We start from the raw sequence: 20,028 nt of genomic DNA, 5'->3' as shown, positions 1-20,028 counted from the left end.
CCTCGGGGACTGTTGTTCTTAAAAAACTGAACTTCAGTATGGTGTCCCTCAGGGCTCCATATTGTCTCCAATGTTGTTTTACTTCTACATTAAACTCTGGGAGAGATCATTAGGCGATTTGGTGCAGAGTGTTTTCAGTATGCTGATGACACCCAAATCTTTTTCTCCATGTCAGCAGCAGCATCAGGAGAAGGCATACCGGGTTTTGGGTGGTATAGAAATGCATTAAATAAATAAATAAATAAATAAAATAAAATAACCCCCATAAATGCCTACCTGGAGGAAGTGGGCTGAGGCTGAATCCAGATAAGATGGAGGTACTTATTGCGTGGGGTCAGAATTTGGGAGATGATTTTGATCTGCCAGTTCTGGATGGGGTCACACTTCCCCAGAAGGAACAGGTATGTAGTCTGGGGTGCTTCTGGACACAAAACTCTCCCAGGTGTCCCAGGTTGAGGCAGTGGCCAGAGATGCCTTTTATCAGCTTCGGCTGATATGCCACCTATGTCCGTTTCTTGAGATAAATGACTTCAGAACAGTAGTACATCTGCTGGTCACCTCCAGACTTGACTACTGCAATGCGCTCTATGTGGGGCTGCCTTTGTACGTGGTCTGGAAATTACAGTTAGTCCAGAATGCGGCAGCCAGGTAGGTCTCTGGGTCATCTAGGAGAGACCATATCACTCCTATCTTAAAAGAGCTATACTGACTGCCGATAGGTTTCTGGGCAAAGCACAAGGTTTTGGTTATAACCTATAAAGCCCTAAACAGCTTGGGTCCTGGGTATTTGAGAGAATGTCTTCTTTGCTATGAACCGCACCACCCATTGAGATAATCTGGAGAGGTTCATCTGTAGTTGCCACCGGCTCATCTGGTGGCTACTTGGGGACGGGCCTTCTCCATTGCTGCCCCAAGGCTTTGGAACACACTTCCTGCTGAAATAAGAGCTTCCCCATCTTTTACATCTTTTAAAAAGGCAGTCAAGATGCATTTGTTCACCCAGGCCTTTAATTAGATATTGTTTTAATTGTGTTTTAATAGTTTTGACATTTTAAATTTTAGTTGTTGAAATGTTTTAATCTTTTTATTGGTTGTTTTTATTGTTTTGTTGTAACCAACCACAGAACTTGTGTTTTGGGCGGTATAAAATTGAGATAAATAAATAAATAAATAAATGACATGAGTGAGATTAGGGCACTGATTGTAAGGATAGGTGCAACAGATGTGGGGGGCGGGCTTCCAAGCAGCAGGCGGGCAAAAGGTGTACCAGAGGACATGCCAGGGCAGAACTGAGTCATTCTCTTTCTGATATTAGCAGCCGTAGAGAAAAATTGAGATGCCCATGGTTCTGAATCTATGGGATGGACAGAACCAGTGTCAGCACCTTTGACTCTAATTGTCAAACTTTCACCTGCAATTCCAGCTGAACAACCTTCATCTGCCTCTCCCAACTCTGGTGAGGACCCTTCTGATAATTAGGGTGGTATTGAGGGTACCTAGCCCCTGTACCCTTATCCTGCCACACCTTATCTTGCATTTGGCTATGGCCAATTCTGGTGTTCTCCTACCTTGCCAGTTTGGCCTGGGTTGGGAGTTGCTGGCGCTACTGTCCTGGACTGTTCCCTTTACATGTGATCAAATTTGTGGAGGTGCATCCATAGCAGGTGTGGGTTATACAGAGAAAGGGGTGCTGGGCGGCTACCCAATGGATGAGACTCCTTCACCACAGCATTCCCCTTATGGTTCAATTGTGTTGCCTCTCAGGGACCATCTTCTAGCTACGAAAGCAAAAATCTGGTGGAGAGAATATATGGATATGTTTAGCCTGCTGTTTAGAAAACTGGAGGAGATGCCAAAAAGGGAGTCCAGCATAAGGAGCAGGAAGCTTCTAGGGGTATGCATGGAACCGGGAAGCCTGGTTCAATTTGAATCAAAATGGACTTGAACCGAACTTGGCCTTGTTCAGTTCCATGCATGTCAAGCTCAAGGCCGAACCGGTTCAGGCCCAGCTTGAAGGGGAGGGGCAAGAAACTTATTTTTAAAATTTCTAAAAAATTTTAGAAAACTTACCACTGGGTCCAGCAGCTTCCGGGGTGGGTGTGTGCTGGTTCTAGGCATACTGACCAATACCAATGGTTATTGTATTAGTTTGTAGCACTCACCACTGACCTGGGAGTTCCCTTGAGGGATCCTCCACCAAGTTAACATTCCTGGACAGCATAGAACTGGAAACCATAATGGCATGTAGCTGGCTGCCTTTGGATAAGATTGAAGCCCTTTGGGCTAAGCTTCTGGACTGCTTGGGGACTTCTGGACTGCTTGGGGACCCCTGCTAACTGGGCAAAGAGGCACCTTTTACCATGGTGATTCTCTTTATTTAGCAGGGGGAGAGTAACTGGCCCTATCCACCCCCCGCACAGTACTTCCAGTGACTGTTGTTGGTGTGTGTCTTATGTTTCTTTTTAGAATGTGAGCCCTTTGGGGACAGGGAGCCATCTTATTTGTTTTATTTCTCTTTGTAAACCGCCCTGAGCCATTTTTGGAAGGGCGGTATAGAAGGATTGCCCCAGTGCAATGACCCAAAAGGTGAAATTAAGATGCCTCAATAACACCTGCAACTCTTGCAAGATAACCTAATAATAATAATAATTATTATTATTATTATTATTATTAGGTTATCTTGCAAGAGTTGCAGGTGTTATTGAGGCATCTTAATTTCACCTTTTGGGTCATTGCACTGGGGCAATCCTTCTTGTGCAGGTTGTGCGATGCCATGGTAGGGATTAGAAAGCCTCATCACAGGATTAGGGTTACTGGTCCAATGAGGGCTGACTTGCTTGTTTGGGACAATATTTTGGAAAGCTTCAGTGGAGTGTCATTCTGGTGAACTGAGCAGTTCTTGGAAGCTGACCTACAGGTGCACTTGGACTCAGCAGGTGGCATAGGTTTGGGGGTTTACTTTAGGAGTAGATTGCCCTCACTTTGTGTTCCATCAAGAGTGACCTGGGATATGACTTGACCTTCCTTGAGTTGTTTCCTATAGCAGTTGCCATGCATGTGTGGGCTGAAGAGTTTAGCATTTCCTTGGTTTGTTTTGTACAATAATCAGCCATTGCGCAAGTCATCAATGCTCAGACTTGGCGATCCCCAAGGGCAATGGTCCTATTGTGCATCTTTGTTCTTCGTTATCTCCTTTTAAGTATCTTTTTCATGACATGGCATGTAATTGGCCTTCACAATGAAGCTGCTGATGCCCTATCTCATTTTCAGGTAGGACATTTTAGGGAATTGGCCCCAGAGATGATGCTGGAGCCAGAGAAGCTGCCAGAGCCACTTTAGAGCCTTGGAGACTAGAGGTGCACAGGGCTTATCGATTCTTCACTTGCCCCCTGTACCAGAGCTAGTTATGCCAGGTAAGTCAAAGCTTTTTCTACATTCAGACAGCAGGTGGGTTTGGGAGAAGTTTGGCCCATTCTGACTGAGCATATCATGCAGTACTTAGAATAATGGAAGTCCGCAGAAAGGATAGTGGGCACTTTATCGGTTTATGTTTCTGCCTTTTTTTTTTTTAAATCCAGGGCCCTGGGTTGGGTGGATCCTATTACTGATTTCTGTATACGCAGAATGCTTGAGGGTTGAGGTAGGGTTTGCCCTTCTCCCCTGGGTGCAAGGAATACAATTATGCCTGAGTTACTGCATTCAATCTTCAATATTTTTTCTGTATTATCTTCATATGCTTGAGCGCATCTCCTTTTCCAGGCAGTAGCGTTAGTCACCTTTTGGGGGGCTTTTTGGCCCTCGGAGGTCTTTAAGCATAGTCTACAGTCTGATAGATCTGGCTGCTAGGGATGTGTGAACCTGTTCAAGTTTGAACTGGTTTTCCATCGAACTGGGCCTTTTTGAAGGCTTGCCTTCAAGTCAAACAGGGCCTGGTTCAGTTCAGTTTGACTTTGAAACAAACACACCAGGCCAGCTTGGGGGTTCTAATTGGTTTAAAATAATAACAATAACAACAACAACAACTCAACTCTGGGTTCGGGTTGTAATGCTGGCCTCCAGGGGGTTCTGTCGCGGTTGTGGGGAGAGGTCTCAGAATGTTCCCCATCCCCCCTGGTCCTTTCGACCCATTTACAGTCTTCCCTGGCCCTCTGCCTACTTGAGGAGGCCATTCTAAAGGCCACCATGCATGCACACATGCACGCACACTGGCCATTTGTGTGCCCAGGTCATGACCAGGTGGTAAGGGTAGTGTGGGGAAGAGGAACCTTCTGATATCCTCCCGCAGCTGCGGCAGCACCCCCACAGAGGTCAGCATTATGACCTGGACCCTGCAGTGAGTTATTAATATATATTTAAACAATTAGAACCCTGAACCGGTTCGAACTTGAGCCAAACAGGAGTTCTAGTTCAGGATGCCAAAATCGAACATGCCCAGTCCAGTTTGAGTCTGGTCTGGACTCGAACCGAACCGGGCAAACCAGTGTTGTGCACACCCCTACTGGCTGCCTCCAATGTCAGAACCTGACATTTTCATCTTCCAGGTTCAGCTTTTACTGAGTAAGTCTAAAATGGATCAGAGGGGTTGGGAGCATGTCATTTACCTCTGCAGACCCAGCAATTCCACCCTGTTTCCTATTCATACTCTGAATGATTACCTGAAATTGAATCCTGCACTTCATGGCTGCCTTTTCATTCACCACGATGGCACACCATTGATGCAGCTCAAGTTTGGGGCAGTTTTCCATAAGGCTCTGATTAGAGTGCTTGAATTGCCTGTTCAGTTTGATTTGCACTCCTTCCAAATTGGAGCAGCTTCTACCGCAACACGTATGAGCTTCTTAGATTTAGAACTGCATAAGCTAGGTCATAACCTGGTGTTCTAAAGTTTATAAACGTTACATGTGTTGATGTGATGGCACTGCATTCATGTATTTGGTTACAGGTGCTGGGTGAGCAGTGGCTCTGTGGCATGTTCTGATTTGCGGCCATTTGATCATGTTTTGGGCCCACAGATGAACCAGCACCTCCAAGTTTGGTACCCAGTTGAGTTTGAGCTGGCAGGCCTCTATTTGTTTGTTGGGTATGTTATGGGATCAGTTATTACCACTACTTTGGCACGTTGCTTCAGTTAGTCCCCTCCCCGGTTATTAAATTTTCACTTAAGAGAAAATGATTTGGCTCAACAACTAGTGTGTCCTTAATTCAGCCAGAGAGGACATTATGATTATTAGGAGATGTATCCCAGGCATTGTAATCTAATGAGGTGACTTGCTGCAGTGTAGAAAATTGGTGGGGGGGAGAGCGGATAAGATGATTGGTGTTGAAAGGGCCATGAAGAAAGTGAATAGGGATATGGGTTAGGGATGTGCAAACAGGTTCGACAATGAATGTGCTTGACGTCAAACCAGTTCAGTTTGACCGTTCAGGGTCGAACCGAAACTTCCCCAGACAGAACACCCCCCAACTGTTTGGGGGGTTCACAGACAATTAAAAAAAATATTATTTTTTACTTACCTCCTTTGGGGGAGTTGGAGGTGGCAGGGGTCCGTGGAGGTTCCTCCTCCCACCACCGGCCTCTCTTCATGCCCATACTGGCTGCTTGGCCAGCTCTTCAGCCTGTTTGAGCCTTCCCCCTCTGGCATGGTGGCCATTTTGGATCCACTGCTGCCTCCAACAACTCCCCCGAAGGGGGCAAGTTTATAAATATATATATATATATATATATATATATATATATATATATATATATACACATATATATATATATATATATATATATATATATATATATATATATTCATGAACCTTCCCTGAACCAAACCAAATGGGGTGGGTGGGTTCGAGGGGGCGTTGGACTGAACTAGCCTGGTCCAATTTGGGTCCCGTTTGGACTTGAACTGAACTGGACCAGCTGGTTCCGTGCACACCTCTAATGTGGGTAGGGAGATGGTTCAAATGGGTGGTGCCATAGTATTCTACCATGAAATTATCTACTCCAGACCCAAACTATTCTGGCCTGATGGCATTCATCTTTATGTTGCATGTTGCAACATAGCAATAGCAATAGCACTTACATTTATATACCGCTTTATAGCCAGAGCTCTCTAAGCGGTTTACAATGATTTAGCATATTGCCCCCAACATTCTGGGTACTCATTTTACCGACCTCGGAAGGATGGAAGGCTGAGTCAACCTTGGTCAGGATCGAACTTGTAACCTTCTGGTTACAGGGTGGCAGTTTTACAACTGCGCCACCAGGGGCTCTATTGGGGTCACTTGTGGCGGGGGCTTGCTGAATTTTTAGATGGTTGGGGATTAAAAGCCTTCCCTTGTGGCAGGTGCTGTGCAGGTGAGATATAAATTTAGCAGGATTTGACATTGGCGAACACCCTTGGGCTGATTATTGCAGGGGAGTGATTAATTCTCCCATAGAGGCTTCACAGAGCAGGGAATACGGTTATATTCTACCTACTTCAGGACTTCACATCCCTCACAAGTTATGCAGCTTTAGGGTGGGGTGAGGTCCACTGACCTGACCTGGAAGTGACCCAGGGGCATATCTAGGGTAGGGCAGGCAGGGCACATGCTCCGGGCGCCACTTGAAGGGGGGGCGCCATTCTTAAAAATTAAAAAATTAAATAAAATGGCTGCCAAAAACAAAATGGCCACCATGCATACTCAAATGGCCTCTGTGAGGCCCTAGGCCATGCCAGGCATTGCAGAGGCCATTTGAGCATGTGCAGTGTCCATTTTGTTTTCAGCAGCCATTTTTTTAAAAAAAATTAAGAAAGTGGCCACCGCACATGCTCAAATGGTCCCTGCAAGGCCCTAGAGGACAGCGGGGAGAGGGGGAACCTTTGCAGATCCCACACACATGGCCTTTAGGAAGCCCCCCTGAAGGGGCTACAGGTTATATCTATATCTATCTATATCTATCTATATCTATCTATATCTATCTATATCTATCTATATCTATCTATATCTATCTATATCTATCTATATCTATCTATATCTATCTATATCTATCTATATCTATCTATATCTATCTATATCTATCTATCTATCTATCTATATATATATCTCCAATATAATAAAACCCTAAGGTAGCTGCGTCCGTGTCTCTTGCGGGTGTTCTGCGCATGCATGGCGCACACGCCGCGCCACTGGTGAGGAGGCCGCTCAGATCCCCGGCGGCAGGGCTTAAGAGCCCTCCGCCACTGCTACAGCCCCCAAAAGCAGCCGCTCGGATTGGGCTGTGTCTGTGGCACCACCCGGAGCAGCCACTCCGGTGGTGGGGAGGCCGCTCGCCGCCCTGGATCCCCAGCGGCAGGGCTTAAGAGCCCTCCGCCGCCACTACAGCCCCCGGGAGTGGCCACTCGATTATGCCGTGTCCGCGGCACCGCTGAGGGAGGCCGCATCCACGGCCTCTAAGCAGGGGGCCGCCCTGGATTCTCGGTGGGGGGGGCTTAAGAGCCCTCCGCTGCCACTACAGCCCCCAGTGCAGCCGCTCCTATTAGGCCTGGCCACGTGCTCCTGGCCGGCCTAGGAGCTGCTACAGACGTCCTCTCTCCAGTGAGTCAGAGAGAGGACTGAGCCGGCACAGGCGCGCACCCGGCTCCCCTGTTCACAACTCTTCTAGCGCCCGTTAATGTAATGGGCTTAACAGTCACTAGTGTGTGTGTGTATATAATATAAGTCACTGTAGACATATTTAGTTTTGCACTAAGTACAGAGAATCAGGGCTTGTGAATACTGAGCTGAAGCCTATGAGCTAGGATTGTATTCATTTGCTCTTACTTTGCTTCTTGTGATAAGTGAGTTAAATGTGATTTCTTAATAATATTAATGGTGAGTTTGTCTTTGAATCAGTGTGAAATCCTTAGTATTAAGGCCCACTGGGAGTTTCTTGCTCTCTTTCTCTCATTAACTGTCTTTCTGAAAGACTAGAATATATTCCAAGCAGTGACACAGTTTACTCTGCATATCCTTTAATTGTTTTCAGAGTATCTGGGGAAAGTCAAATTCTCCATTTATTTTTAAAACTTATGATATAGCTATGCTACAATGCATGGTTGAGAATTAGACAGGCACTTCTGTTTAGTTTTCCAAGTACACCTCCACATAGTATTTGGGTATTTCATGAGCCCCAGCATACTGAAATTTGTAGTTTTCCAGCATTTTTTGGTCTGGCCACTGCTAAATAGTTTTGGAAATATTAAAAGATTAACGAGCCTGGCTTGTATTTTTCAGCTGATATTATGGTAAAGTTATCTGAAAGATGGGTGTCAGATGTTTGGACAGGGGGTGCAATTTCAGTGCTTGCCCTAGGCGCTATTTTCCCTAGATACGCCTCTTTAGTGACCTGACCTGGAAGTGTTGGCAAAGAGGGGTAGGAATCAGCGGTGTGCTGATTCCAGGCTCTGAGCCAGCATGTGTCATCCAAAAGCTTGAGGATGGATGCTTGCTCTGACCTCCAGCCTATTTCAGGCTTGCACTGCATCCTGGTGAGTTATTCCAAATCTGGAATAACTGGAATAACTTTCGCTACTCTGGTTTATAAAGTTGTGCCCCTATCTTTCAGTTCCTTTATGTAGTGTGTTTATTGCATTGTGCCTTGCATGCGGGGGCAATGAGGGCATGTGCAAAGATCTGCAACTAGCTTATTCTGTATAGATCTGTTACTTGTACCTGCAACACTACTACTACAGATATTTATAAATTGCTCTTCAACACTAAAGTCCTAGTCAGATATGATGCTGTACTCGCATACAGGTATCTGAACACATATGTTTTTGTGTGAATGATGTCATGTGCATTCATTTTAAGACTGGGTACAACTCAAATCAGGCCACCTAATGGTGCAGTGGAGTAGTAACTTGCCTAGGGAGCAAAAGGTTGCTGCTTTGAATCCCCGCTGTTATGTTTCCCAGATTATGGGAAACACTAATATCAGGCAGCAGCGATATAGGAAAATGCTGAAAGGCAACATCTCATACTGCACAGGAGAGGGCAATGGTAAATCTCTACTGTGTTCTACCAAAGAAAAACAGATGGCTCTGTGGTCACCAGGTGTCGACATCGACTTGATGGCACAACTTTACTTTACAACTCAAATCAGGGCACAGGTAGGAAGTATATTATTGTATGTGTGTTGAACACAATGTGTGAATAACTGTAGCCTTCTTTAGATGTCATCAACATGAGCAGAATTCATGCCGGGACACACAGCAGGAAAAGTGAGGAGGAAGTCCTGCTGCCCTGCTGTCACTCACCTCCTCCTCTGGGGTAAACATGCTTATGATGCCAATTTTGCTTATGGTGCTCAAAATACCCCCTGCCCCATGAGTGAATAAGTATGTTCACTGGTGATTGATCAAGGTTGCAGCTCATGGAACTGCTGGATAACACACTTACGGTCCCTTCCCCTTCAGTCAAATGGAACTGTAAGCATGTGTGCCCCATCGGAGAAAGTGAGTGACAGCAGGGCAGTGGAGCCCACTGTAAACATGAGTGCTGCTTGTGCTGATAACATCTGAAGAGGGCTTGTAAGTGCAAACAGATCTGGACATGTGTGCACTGCACACTGAGTGTATACGCATTGAACTGGGAATAGGGCCTGTACACGCATACAGTATGTGTATACATTGTACATGCCTTGAACATAATGTGTGAATAGGGCTTGAGGAACTAGCAGGAAGTGCAGCCTAACAGAAGCAGAGTCCTAGTTAGAAAATGTATGCTGAAGTTAGCGTATAACCAACTATGGAATCATAATTGGGGACAAAGCAACATTTTTTGTATCAGAAATTTTGGGCAAGTTTAAATAAATAGCTACAGAATTTAGGTTCATTCCAGTTCATCTTTTGTCTCTCTCAAGAGAAAAGGACAAGTATAATGTCTCTATACTCATCTGTGATACAGCCACACAGAATGTTGTATCTATGCATGTGCCAAACCGGTTCACAATTGAATCAGTCTGCAGCAAACCGGGCTGGTTTAACTGTCTCAATCACATACTGGACCATCCCCGGCAAAAGGGGTTCAGTCCATGATGGAACTGGACCAAACTCAGTTAGAGTTTCTCTAAAGGGGAATCCAGTTAGGATTCCCCTTTGCTTTCATGGGTAATAAAAGGCACCGGGGCGGGGGGGGGGAGCCGGCAAGAAGGAGGCACCTTTAAAAATGAAAGCGAAGGTGCTTCATGGCAGGCCTGCGTGGTGCTATCCCCACTCTTTCAGCAGTGGCGGCAGCATGCAAACGACCTCTGTGCATGTGTGGAGGCCGTTCGCATGCCACCACTGCTGATGAGAGGGTGGGGGAGTGCTGCACAGGCCTGCCAGTAAGCGCCTGCTCTTTCAGTTTTAAATGTGCCTCTTGCCACTTCCACACTGTCTTTTATTAACTTTGGAAGCAAAAGGGAATTCTCACCGGATTCTCCTTTAGAGGTGCTCAGACCCATGAACTGGTTCGAGCCAGTTAAGTCAGATGGACCAGATCAGCTGGTCAGTTCAACTGAACTGGTTTGTGGACCGCAGTCTGGTCTGAATTCAGACCAAAGTGCTCAAACCGGTTCCACGCACATCCCAAGTTGTGTCAGTGCTGGGCACCCAATATTTTATAAAGAAAATATAGAGCTGCAAAAGCAACTAATATAATCAGAACACTCTAGTAGGAGAGGATAAAGAACTTAGAACATTTTCATTTATTTTAAAAATTGAGGGGGGGCATAAAACAGACTTTTAAATTATGAGTAGTCGGAGAGTGCACACTGAGGTATTTATTTTCTCGATCACAAAACATAAAGCTGTGGGCACACCCAATGAAACTGACTGGCAGCTAAAATCTGGGTTTCACAGATTTAAGAGGGATAGAAGGAAGTGATTTTTCACCCAGGCAGCAGCTGGAGCTCTTATCTTTTGTAAGTAAATAAAATTGTAGGTATGTTCTCTAACTTCCAAAAGGATGCATTCAATCAGTCTTCTTCTGAAGAAAGCAAAACTGTTTAGTGCTGGCGGTGCATCTTGGGTAATGCAACTGCAAACCAAGAACTACTAACAGCAGCAACCAACAGCCATCTTAGAACAACCCCCAGTGGCTTTCTTATCCCAAGCTGCCTGAGGAGGCAGATGGCCCTTCCTCCAAATATTGACTCACAGTTCACCAAACAATACTGTTCATATTCTTTACCACGCTATCCATTTGAAACCCTAATCATTCTGTGGGATATAGAGATGCCCCAGTCACTTTTTTCTTTATACTATTACTCTCAGGTGATCACTGCCACTTAATAAAGCCTGTTTGCCTGGTTTACCAGGGAGTGGAGGCAATGAAGCAGTTGGGGAGATGGCTGGAATCAGGGGTGTAGCTGTAATTGAGCAGATGAATGTAAAGAACCCGGGGGCCCCAGCTCCGCCCCTCCTTATTTTCTTCATTATCTCCCTCACTCCGAGGGGCTGCTGGGAAGAGGAGCAAACATGGTTCCCCTCTACCCTATCTATGCCCCTGGCTGGAATACAAATGGTTAAAAAAAAAACCTCCTATGAGATCTGATGGAATGCAGGTAGGACCCACTATCAAGTCTACTCTGTGGCTGTGAAAGAGGCAAAGAAACAATGTTTTCCTGCTAGCATCATCCATACAGTGGCTGACATGATGCACATGATTTCATCAGTGCTGCTCAACACACCAAGGGTCTGCAGACTCATAAGGCAGCCTTGGCACTGCAGAGAATGAGTGGTTGTGCCACCAGGGTTACTGCAATCACTCCCATTGCTGCAAATGAAATGACATCAGTTTGACATCAATTGATGACATCTAATTCTTATTCTCTTTGATTCATCTGATTCAGGTGAGGTGATAGAAGGGCTAAATCAGCATCTTGGATCAGTAACGGGCTGAATGAAAGGCACTAAACTGAAGCACAAATTTGACAAGATGGAGGTACTATTAACAGGGGACTTATTGCCTGGGAAGTTGCTGCAAAGCAGAGATTTCTTCATAAATAACTGAAATTAAATACATTGCTAATTTCAAATGCAGTGGTTTTCATGAATTCACATGATACAAATTCAGTTTTCTAGTACACACAAATTGTGTGTTTGTTTATATTATTTTTACATTTCCATATCACTTTCTCCAAGGACTCCAGAGCTATGTTTATCTCCACAACAATCCAGTGAGGTAGGTTAGGCTGAAAGAGAAGTGACTGGCTCAGTCACCCAGTGAATTTCATGGCTGAACGGGGATTTGAACTTGGTCCCCCCCCTCCCGCACGTTGTCCAGCACTCTGGTCGCTACACTGCTCTGCCAAAAGATATCAATATTGAAGTTATATTTCTGTATTTCATAAATGCTACCCATTTACACTCCTTTCAGCCTTGGCAATCCCCATTCTGATATCCCACATTCAGAAACTTTTCCAAAAATGTCATTTCATTTAAAAAAAACAAAAACAAAAAAACCCCTTTATGCCCAGTTGACATAACTTTTAAAGTGACAAGCTGTTATATATTTAATATCTATTGAAGAAAAATAAATAAAAGTATATAAGTAGTTGGATTTTGCCTGTAGAGAAAATGTGGCCTTGGAAACTATTTACTGGAGCCTGTTAAATATCTGTTCCACCTCATTGCCTTCTTCTGCTTTGCACAATAATTTTGCCAAGTGCATTGTCGACTAAACTCATTCCTCCACCACAGCCATTTCTTCTTTGTGGATTTGTCCCTAGGTAGCTTAATTACTTGTAAGAGGATAATGAAAGAATCCTGGCGCCAATATTTAAGAGAAGTGTAGCTACTCAAGTGTAATTAATATCTGAAATGTGCTTTTTCACACTGTTCATGGAGATATGGAGTCCACAACATTTCCACTCCCATCTTGCTTATTAAGAAAATGCCTGGAATTAATGTAACAGAAGAGCACAAAGGAAAGTCAAGATCCCATACCAGGAGGTAGCAGCTTAAAAACAGTCCAGAAGAAACATAAAACACCTGCAGTGTGTGAGAAAAGATCCCCATCTGCAAGAACCCCCTCCTTTTTGTTTCATAATATGAATTATTAATTTCTATATATATTTCCCTTTTCTCCAGAGGCTTGGAGTTGATGGAACAGTTTAAGAAATGCAAGTGAAATGCTTGGTTGAAATGATCAAGTGACACTGACCATCATGGTCATGGCGACACTGCTGCTGAAGCTAAGCAGGTCTATTATAAGTGGCCTGGATGGGAGACCAGGCAATTTATAATAGAATCTGGGGCAGGGGGGAAGAAGAGCCAGGTAACCTATGGATATATTTATAATCCACCTCTCTGCCTCTAACAGAAATTAAGGAAGAAATTGTTCTCAAGTAGAAATGAAAATGTAGCCCTAAATTCAAAGCCAGATTCCTGCAGATCACCTGTATAGTGGTGGCAGAACTGAATCCAACTGCATTATAGAAATAATTAGGCCATTCACACAATTAAAAAAAACCTGTGTTCTAACCGGGTTTGGGAGCTGTGTGTGCTCCCAGTTTTTGGTTGTGTGGAAGCAAGGTAGGAGGAAAAACTGGGTAGAAGTGATTATGTGGAAGCAAGGTTGGAGGAAAAGCTACCCACATTTTCCTCCTGCTTTGCTTCCATTCAATAAACCTTTACTCAGGTTTTCATCTTACTGGTCATGCCCAGGCCACACAGAGGCCCATTGCGCAGGTGTGGTGGCCTCCATAATTCCCCTCCCCTTCACCTCGTGCGGGGGGGAGGGAGTTTGTCCCAGCCACCCTAGCACGAGGCCCTAGAAGTGGCCTGATTGGCCAAATCTGAAAAAGGGGCGTGGTTTCGGCCGCAGCGCGGTCGATCCATGCCCTAGCTCTTCAGTTCTTTTCAGGTTCTTTTGCTGGAAGGAGCTCTTCAGTCGAGCTCCTTCGGCTAGGCTTGGGAGGGGTTCGCCCGAGAGCGGGTGTGGCGGTCATTCAGCCGGTTTCCCTGTGGTCCCGCTGTGCTGGCTATAGGGAGAGGACCATTCTAGCTAGCTGACGGGCCTCCGTGGCTAGCGGATCGGCGGCGGTGATTGGCGGGGGCGTGCAGGCCCGACCAGGGGCTTCTCCTCCGCAGCATGTAGGCCTTATCGCGGCTTCTCCCCAGCGTTCCGCTCAGGATACAAGGACACATCAGGGCTTTGGCCCTACGGTTTGCTATAGGCCTGAAAGGGCTGTGGGGAGGGGCGAGTTTGGGGCATTTGAAGCTTTCCTCTCTCTGGGATTGATTCGTTGGGGCTTAGTGTTGTGTGGGTTTTGTGGGCCTTCCCCTAAGGGGGTTGTTTGCTAGGCCGGTTAGGCCTCTGGTGGTTCTCCTTGGGGCGTTTGTCTTTTCTGTGTTGGGTTTTTTCTTTTTCTTTCCGCATCTTCTACAGTTGAAGCCTAATTGGTGGTTAATTTTGGATTAGTTTGCTTTGTTAGTTCTGGGACTATAAGGGCTTGCGGGTGTTTTCAAAATGCCTAAAAAAGCTAAAGAGAAGAAAGGTGGGAAGCCTGTTAGGCAGCCTAAAAGGCCTGCCCCTCCTCCGTCCTCTTCAGATGATGATGATGATGAGATGACTCTGATTAGAGGTCTGATAGGCAGGATGGAAGCTTGGGAAAAATCCCGCAGCGCTCCTTCTGATAAGGGGGCCAGGCCCTCTGGTGGGGGGTGGTGTTCCTCCTCCCAAAGTGCCTCGCAGGACCAGGGGGGCAGCCAGGAATCAGCTACTAAAATCTCTCTCTGCTAGGTTGGAGGCGTTGGAAAGGGGGGGAGCCAGCCGGCCCGGCTCCTCCTTCAGGTCCTGAAGATCCGTCCGCGCCTATTGACCTGGTTCCAGAAGGGCCTGCCCCAGTGGCTCTGATGCCGTCGCCTGAGGACCCAGCTCCTGTGCTGCCTTCTCCGTTGCTTCCATCACCTGCTGCACCTGTGGTGCCTCCGCCGGTGGATCCTCGAGTACCTGTTGCCCCGGGTGAGCCAGCAGCACCTACACCTCCCAGCAGCACTGGCCAGTGGCCCTGTGTACCCTGGCCGATGCCAGCGAGTGGGAGTTGGGGAGTACACTCTTATTGGCCTCCTTATACATATCCTTGGGGAACGGGTCCCTCTGGTTTTATACCGGGGGTTACTGCTGGTCTTTAGGGGGCCGCTGAACGGGTATGGATGGGCGCGGTGCCTGCGGGTGCCCCAGTCACCCTGCCTGTAGGCTTAGTCCCTAGCCCGGCGCTGCCTATTGCTGACACTAGTGGTCACTATCCCAGGGGTATTCTCCCTTCTGGATATCATGCCCCTTATGGTGACATGGGACAGCTGCTTGGGGACCATTTGCTTCCTGCCACCAGAGAAAAGATATTGAAAGGGGAGTATGTAGACATTTTCAGCCTCCTTTTTTGGGAGCCTGAAGTGAAACACAAAGAAGGGGAATCCTGTAAAGACCATGAGGCCACCAAGCGGAAGCCAGTGGAAAAAACATGGAACAACTGGCTGTCAGGGTTTACCATCTATATGGGTGTTATAGTTCAGGCACAGCCTGCTCGGGGACCGGCATTATTAAAGTACATGGATATAATCCATAGGGCTGTGTCCGATTTTGCTGGTTCCTCTTGGATCCGGTATGACGAGAGCTTTTGCATGAGAGCTGCATTGGACCCCTCCCTGCCATGGGACACTCCCTTGCAGGAGTTGTGGTTAGTGATCATGTCCCCGGCCCGCCCCGTGGACGGGGATCGGTCGGACAGCGGTCATCTACTATCCAGGGCGGCGGGCACGCCAGCCTCGGGCGGGGCTGGCCAGCAGTGGGTTCAACCCCACCTGGTCTGCTGGGAATATAACACGCACGGTAAGTGTTCCCGGTCCCCCTGCCGTTTTAGGCACACCTGCGGCGTGTGCGGGGCTAAACATCCGAGCTCCGCCTGCCCTAGATCTAAGTTCAGCAGCTCAGGGTCCAAGTTCCGGCCTGGCAACAACAATAGGAAGGGTGCCCCTCCTCCACCCCATGCAGGTAAAGGGCCCCAGCCCCATCAGGCTTGAGGTCTTGGAGCAGTTACTCCGTGACTATCCTGATCGGGCGGCAGCAGCATTTTTGTTCCAGGGTTTTAGTGAGGGCTTTAGGATTCCGTCCACCGCCCGTCGAGGGCTTAATAGCTCGCGTAACTTGAAGTCTGTTATAGGTAAGGAACAGGTGGTTCTTAGAAAGATCAACAAGGAGGTTGTGGCTGGTAGGGTCTTGGGTCCTTTCGAGAACCCTCCTTTTCCAGGTTTGAGGGTCTCTCCCCTGGGGGTGGTCCCTAAGAAGGTACCGGGTGAATTCCGGTTAATTCATCATCTATCGCATCCTCGTGGGTCATCAGTAAATGATGGCATACCGGATAGTTTGTGCTCAGTTCGATACACGTCCTTTGATGACGCTGTTAGGGTTGTTAGGAGCTTAGGACCAGGGGCCCTTATGGCCAAATGTGATATCGAGTCCGCCTTCCATCTGCTGCCCGTGCACCCCAGTGACTTTGAGCTGCTGGGGTTTGCCTTTGCAGGTCAATTCTATTTTGACCGTGCTCCGCCCATGGGCTGCTCTATTTCTTGCGCAGCTTTCGAGGCGTTTAGCACGTTTCTGGAGTGCGCTGTGCGGTGGAGGGCAGGGCTTGTATCCACCTCACATTCTTTAGATGACTTTCTTTTTGTAGGGCGGGGCTATTCTGATGAGTGCCATCATTTGCTTCGGTCCTTTATGGACTTAGCAGAGGAACTGCGGGTTCCTTTGGCTAAGGACAAAACAGAAGGTCCTACTACGCGGCTCTCCTTTCTGGGGATCGAGCTGGATTCTGCAGCTGGCTGTTCCAGGTTGCCACAAGAGAAATTGTTGGCCCTCCTAGACATAGTCGGCAGCTGGCAGAGCGCGAAAGATTACCCTGAGGGAATTACAAGTGCTAATGGGCCATCTTAATTTCGCATGCAGGGTGGTGGCCCCTGGACGGGCCTTTTTGCGGCAGCTGTGTGATATGATGGCTGGCCTTTGGGTCTCCCATCATAGGGTCAGGATCACAGAGGGTGCTAGGGGTGATCTCTCCCTCTGGAAAACTTTCTTGTTAGGCTTCAATGGGGCAACTTTTTGGAGGAGTGAACTACTGGTGGAGGCCGACCTGCAGGTCCATTCCGATGCAGCAGGTGGAGTCGGATTTGGGGTTTATTTTAGGGGCCGCTGGTGTGCAGCCCACTGGCCTGTAGAGTGGGTACGGTGCGGGTTAGCTAGGAATCTTACTTTCCTGGAGCTTTTTCCTATCGTCGTAGCGGTTCACATCTGGGCTGACGAGTTTTCTAACTCGTCGGTCCGTTTTTGGTGTGACAACCAGGCGGTAGTGCAGGTCATCAACTCACAAACGTCTCGCTCCTGTAGAGTTATGGGGCTGGTTAGGGCTCTGGTGTTGCAGTGCCTCCGGACTAACATCTTGTTCCGGTCCCGGCATGTTCCGGGAGTGCGCAATGACATAGCTGATGCTCTGTCTCATTTTCAGTTAAACAGGTTCAGACAGTTAGCTCCCGAGGTGGCACTGCAACCGGATCCCATGCCTGCCTTTCTGTGGGAGCTTGGCAGCTGGAGGCACAACAGGCCATAGCGGCATCTTTGGCCCCCAGCACCCGAGCCAGTTATGCTGCCAAGATTCAGGCCGTCTACTTCTTTCGGATATCAGAAGTTTTGGAGGAGGTTTGGCCTATACCAGTGTGCCAGCTGCAGCAGTTTCTTGTAATGTTACGCAGGGCTGGGTGAGCTGTTTCCACCCTTGGGGGTTACCTGGCTGCTCTGGCCTTTGAAGCACAGGTAAAAGGGGTTAGGGATTTCTCCATGGATCCTCGGGTAAGGCGCATGCTCGAAGGATGGTCTAGGGAGCACCCAGTTAGTCCCGACTCTAGACGCCCATTCACCATTGAGTTAGTCACTATGGTGCTGGGGCAACTTGGGGTCTGTTGCGCTAGCCAGTGGGAAGTTATCCTTTTTCAGGCGGTGGTGTTAGTCGCCTTTTTTGGCACCTTCCATCCTGGGGAATTGCTACCACGAAACAAGGGCTCCCCGAGGGACCGTTGTTTGCAATTCTCAGATCTGTCATTTGGGGAAGGGGTGGCACGGCTTTTCCTATGCCGATCTAAAACTGATCAGCGTGGTAAGGGGCAGTTAGTGTGCTTGGCGGCTGCCTCTGACCCTGGCATTTGCCCAGTGATCGCTTTGAGGAGATACACTGCCCTCGGGCCTGCCTCTACAGGGTGTTTGTTCGTCCATGCAGACCAGGTACCTCTCACCCAATATCAGTTCCTGTCTGTGGTCCGGAAGGCCTTGGTTGCAGCTGGAGTGGCTTGTGAAGGGCTCACATTACACTCCTTCTGGATTGGGGCGGCTACTACAGCTTTCCGGTTGGGCCTACAAGAGACCATGATACGGCAGATTGGTCGGTGGAAGTCCGTGGCGGTTAGGCGTTACGTGCGCTGACAGTGGACTGTGGTATTTGTATTGATCATTCTTTTTTTTTTTTTGGCAGGTGCTGGTGGGGCAGTGGCTCCGGTACGGGTCCTGATCTGTGGCCATTCGCTGGTCTTTTGGGCCTTCAAGCGGACCAGCACCTCCCACTGGGGTTCCCAACTTGGGTTTGGTCGAAGAGCCTCGGTGTATTGGCTGGACATGCGGGGCATGCTGTGGGATCAGCTGCTTCCGGCCATTAGGGATCACTTAGCTAGGTTTCCCATGCCCTTAGTTCTTGTTCTTCACTTGGGTGAAAATGATTTAGGCAGGCGGACTGGCCTGTCCATCGTGCAGCAAGCTGCCTCCGATTTGTTGACATTGCGCAGGTGGATGCCTGGGGTGCGTATCCTGTGGGTTAATTGGTTCCAGCGCAGAGTTTGGCGCACTGCGTTAGATGGGTGCCAGTTAGAAAAGGCACGACGCAAGGTTTCAGCCGCTATAGGTAAGTTAGTTGTGGCGGTTGGCGGAGACATCATTAGACAACCAGATTTAGCGGCCCGTTTCCCCGAGCTCTATCACCCAGACGGGGTTCATCTTTCGGAGGTTGGGTGTGATTTGTTCCTGCGCAATATTCGGACTGAGCTGGTTGCACTTTTGGATAGTTTGGGGCAGGGAGGCCAAGCGTAGGCTGACCTCCCTGAGTGGCAGTAACAGTGCGGGCTAAGGGGTAAGTGGTTAGTTAGAGTATGGTGAGCACCCTTGGATATTGTAAGGTGGAATGGTCAATCGCTCCTTTGTAGCCTGTGCGGCACGGGGAGAAATTGATTGCCAGGAAGCCTGCTTAAGGATTTCATCAACCTTTGGGCTGTGCGGTCCGGGGTGGGTGAAGACCTTGAGCTGTCCAGATCCCCTCTTCTCGGGAGGGTGGTTGGCTTTGAAGGTAACAGGTGGGGTATACCCACCTGTTTCCTGAGCCAGGGTGTGTCGCCCATGTCAGGTGATGAATAGGATGGTAGCATCCTAGATCATGCCTAGGGGCCTGCACTGTTCTATGTTGGTGATTAATCACCTGGTTTACAGTCCGCTTCTGCCTATTTGTTTATTAATAAAGCGTGGCCCTTTTCATCCATTTAACATCTCTGTGTCTTCTTGGGCCGGGGTCTGGGGACAATAGCTGCTGTGCTGGGGGAAAGGCCTGAACGCTGAATAACGCCCGAACAGGGCTATTTATAAGAGAAGGAAGGCTGGCAGGGGGAGGGAGAACCTCCACGAACCCCTGCTGTTGCCTTGGAGGAGTCCCCTGGAGGGGTTAAGTTTTTTAAAAAAATTAGTAAAAGGTCCACAAACCTTCTGAATGGGCCAGTTGTGGGGAGTGTTTCAGCCTGGGGTCGAGCCAAACCGGGGATGGTTTGGCTCAGCCCTGAGCCTTTTAACTGAACCGGTTCGACTTCAAACTGCTTCGTTCCGAACCTGCTCGCACATCCCTAGAAACTGCATGACACCTCAACTTGGTTGATCTTAAAAACTGTTGTGGGACAGAAGCCAGATGAAAGTCTATTTTATTTTGTTTTTATTTTTACATTTATATCC

At 47.8% G+C, this 20,028-nt stretch overlaps 1 protein-coding gene across 2 annotated transcripts in view; it reads left to right on the top strand.

Annotated features, from left to right (window-relative positions):
- LOC128327767 (uncharacterized) overlaps positions 1-19,561 on the top strand; it is a 48,398-nt gene extending 28,837 nt beyond the window's left edge. Inside the window, exons 1-4 of one of the 2 annotated variants that reach the window (XR_008308777.1) lie at positions 3,282-3,413; positions 11,849-11,940; positions 14,743-14,964; positions 18,518-19,561. Coding sequence is in view for 1 of the 2 variants with exons in the window: in XM_053256992.1 (XP_053112967.1) it covers positions 3,407-3,413; positions 14,743-14,964; positions 18,518-19,125 (837 nt within the window). In the remaining variant the exon portion in view is untranslated. Of the gene's footprint in view, positions 1-3,270; positions 3,414-11,848; positions 11,941-14,742; positions 14,965-18,517 lie in introns of those variants that run through there. The other variant, XM_053256992.1, reaches the window with a different exon arrangement.
- The last annotated feature ends 467 nt before the right edge of the window (positions 19,562-20,028 follow it).

This window comes from Hemicordylus capensis, chromosome 5, assembly GCF_027244095.1.
Source record: "Hemicordylus capensis ecotype Gifberg chromosome 5, rHemCap1.1.pri, whole genome shotgun sequence".
NCBI lineage: Eukaryota > Metazoa > Chordata > Lepidosauria > Squamata > Cordylidae > Hemicordylus > Hemicordylus capensis.
The sequence above is the reverse complement of the archived record's forward strand: the minus strand, read 5'-3'. Positions and strand labels throughout refer to the sequence as shown.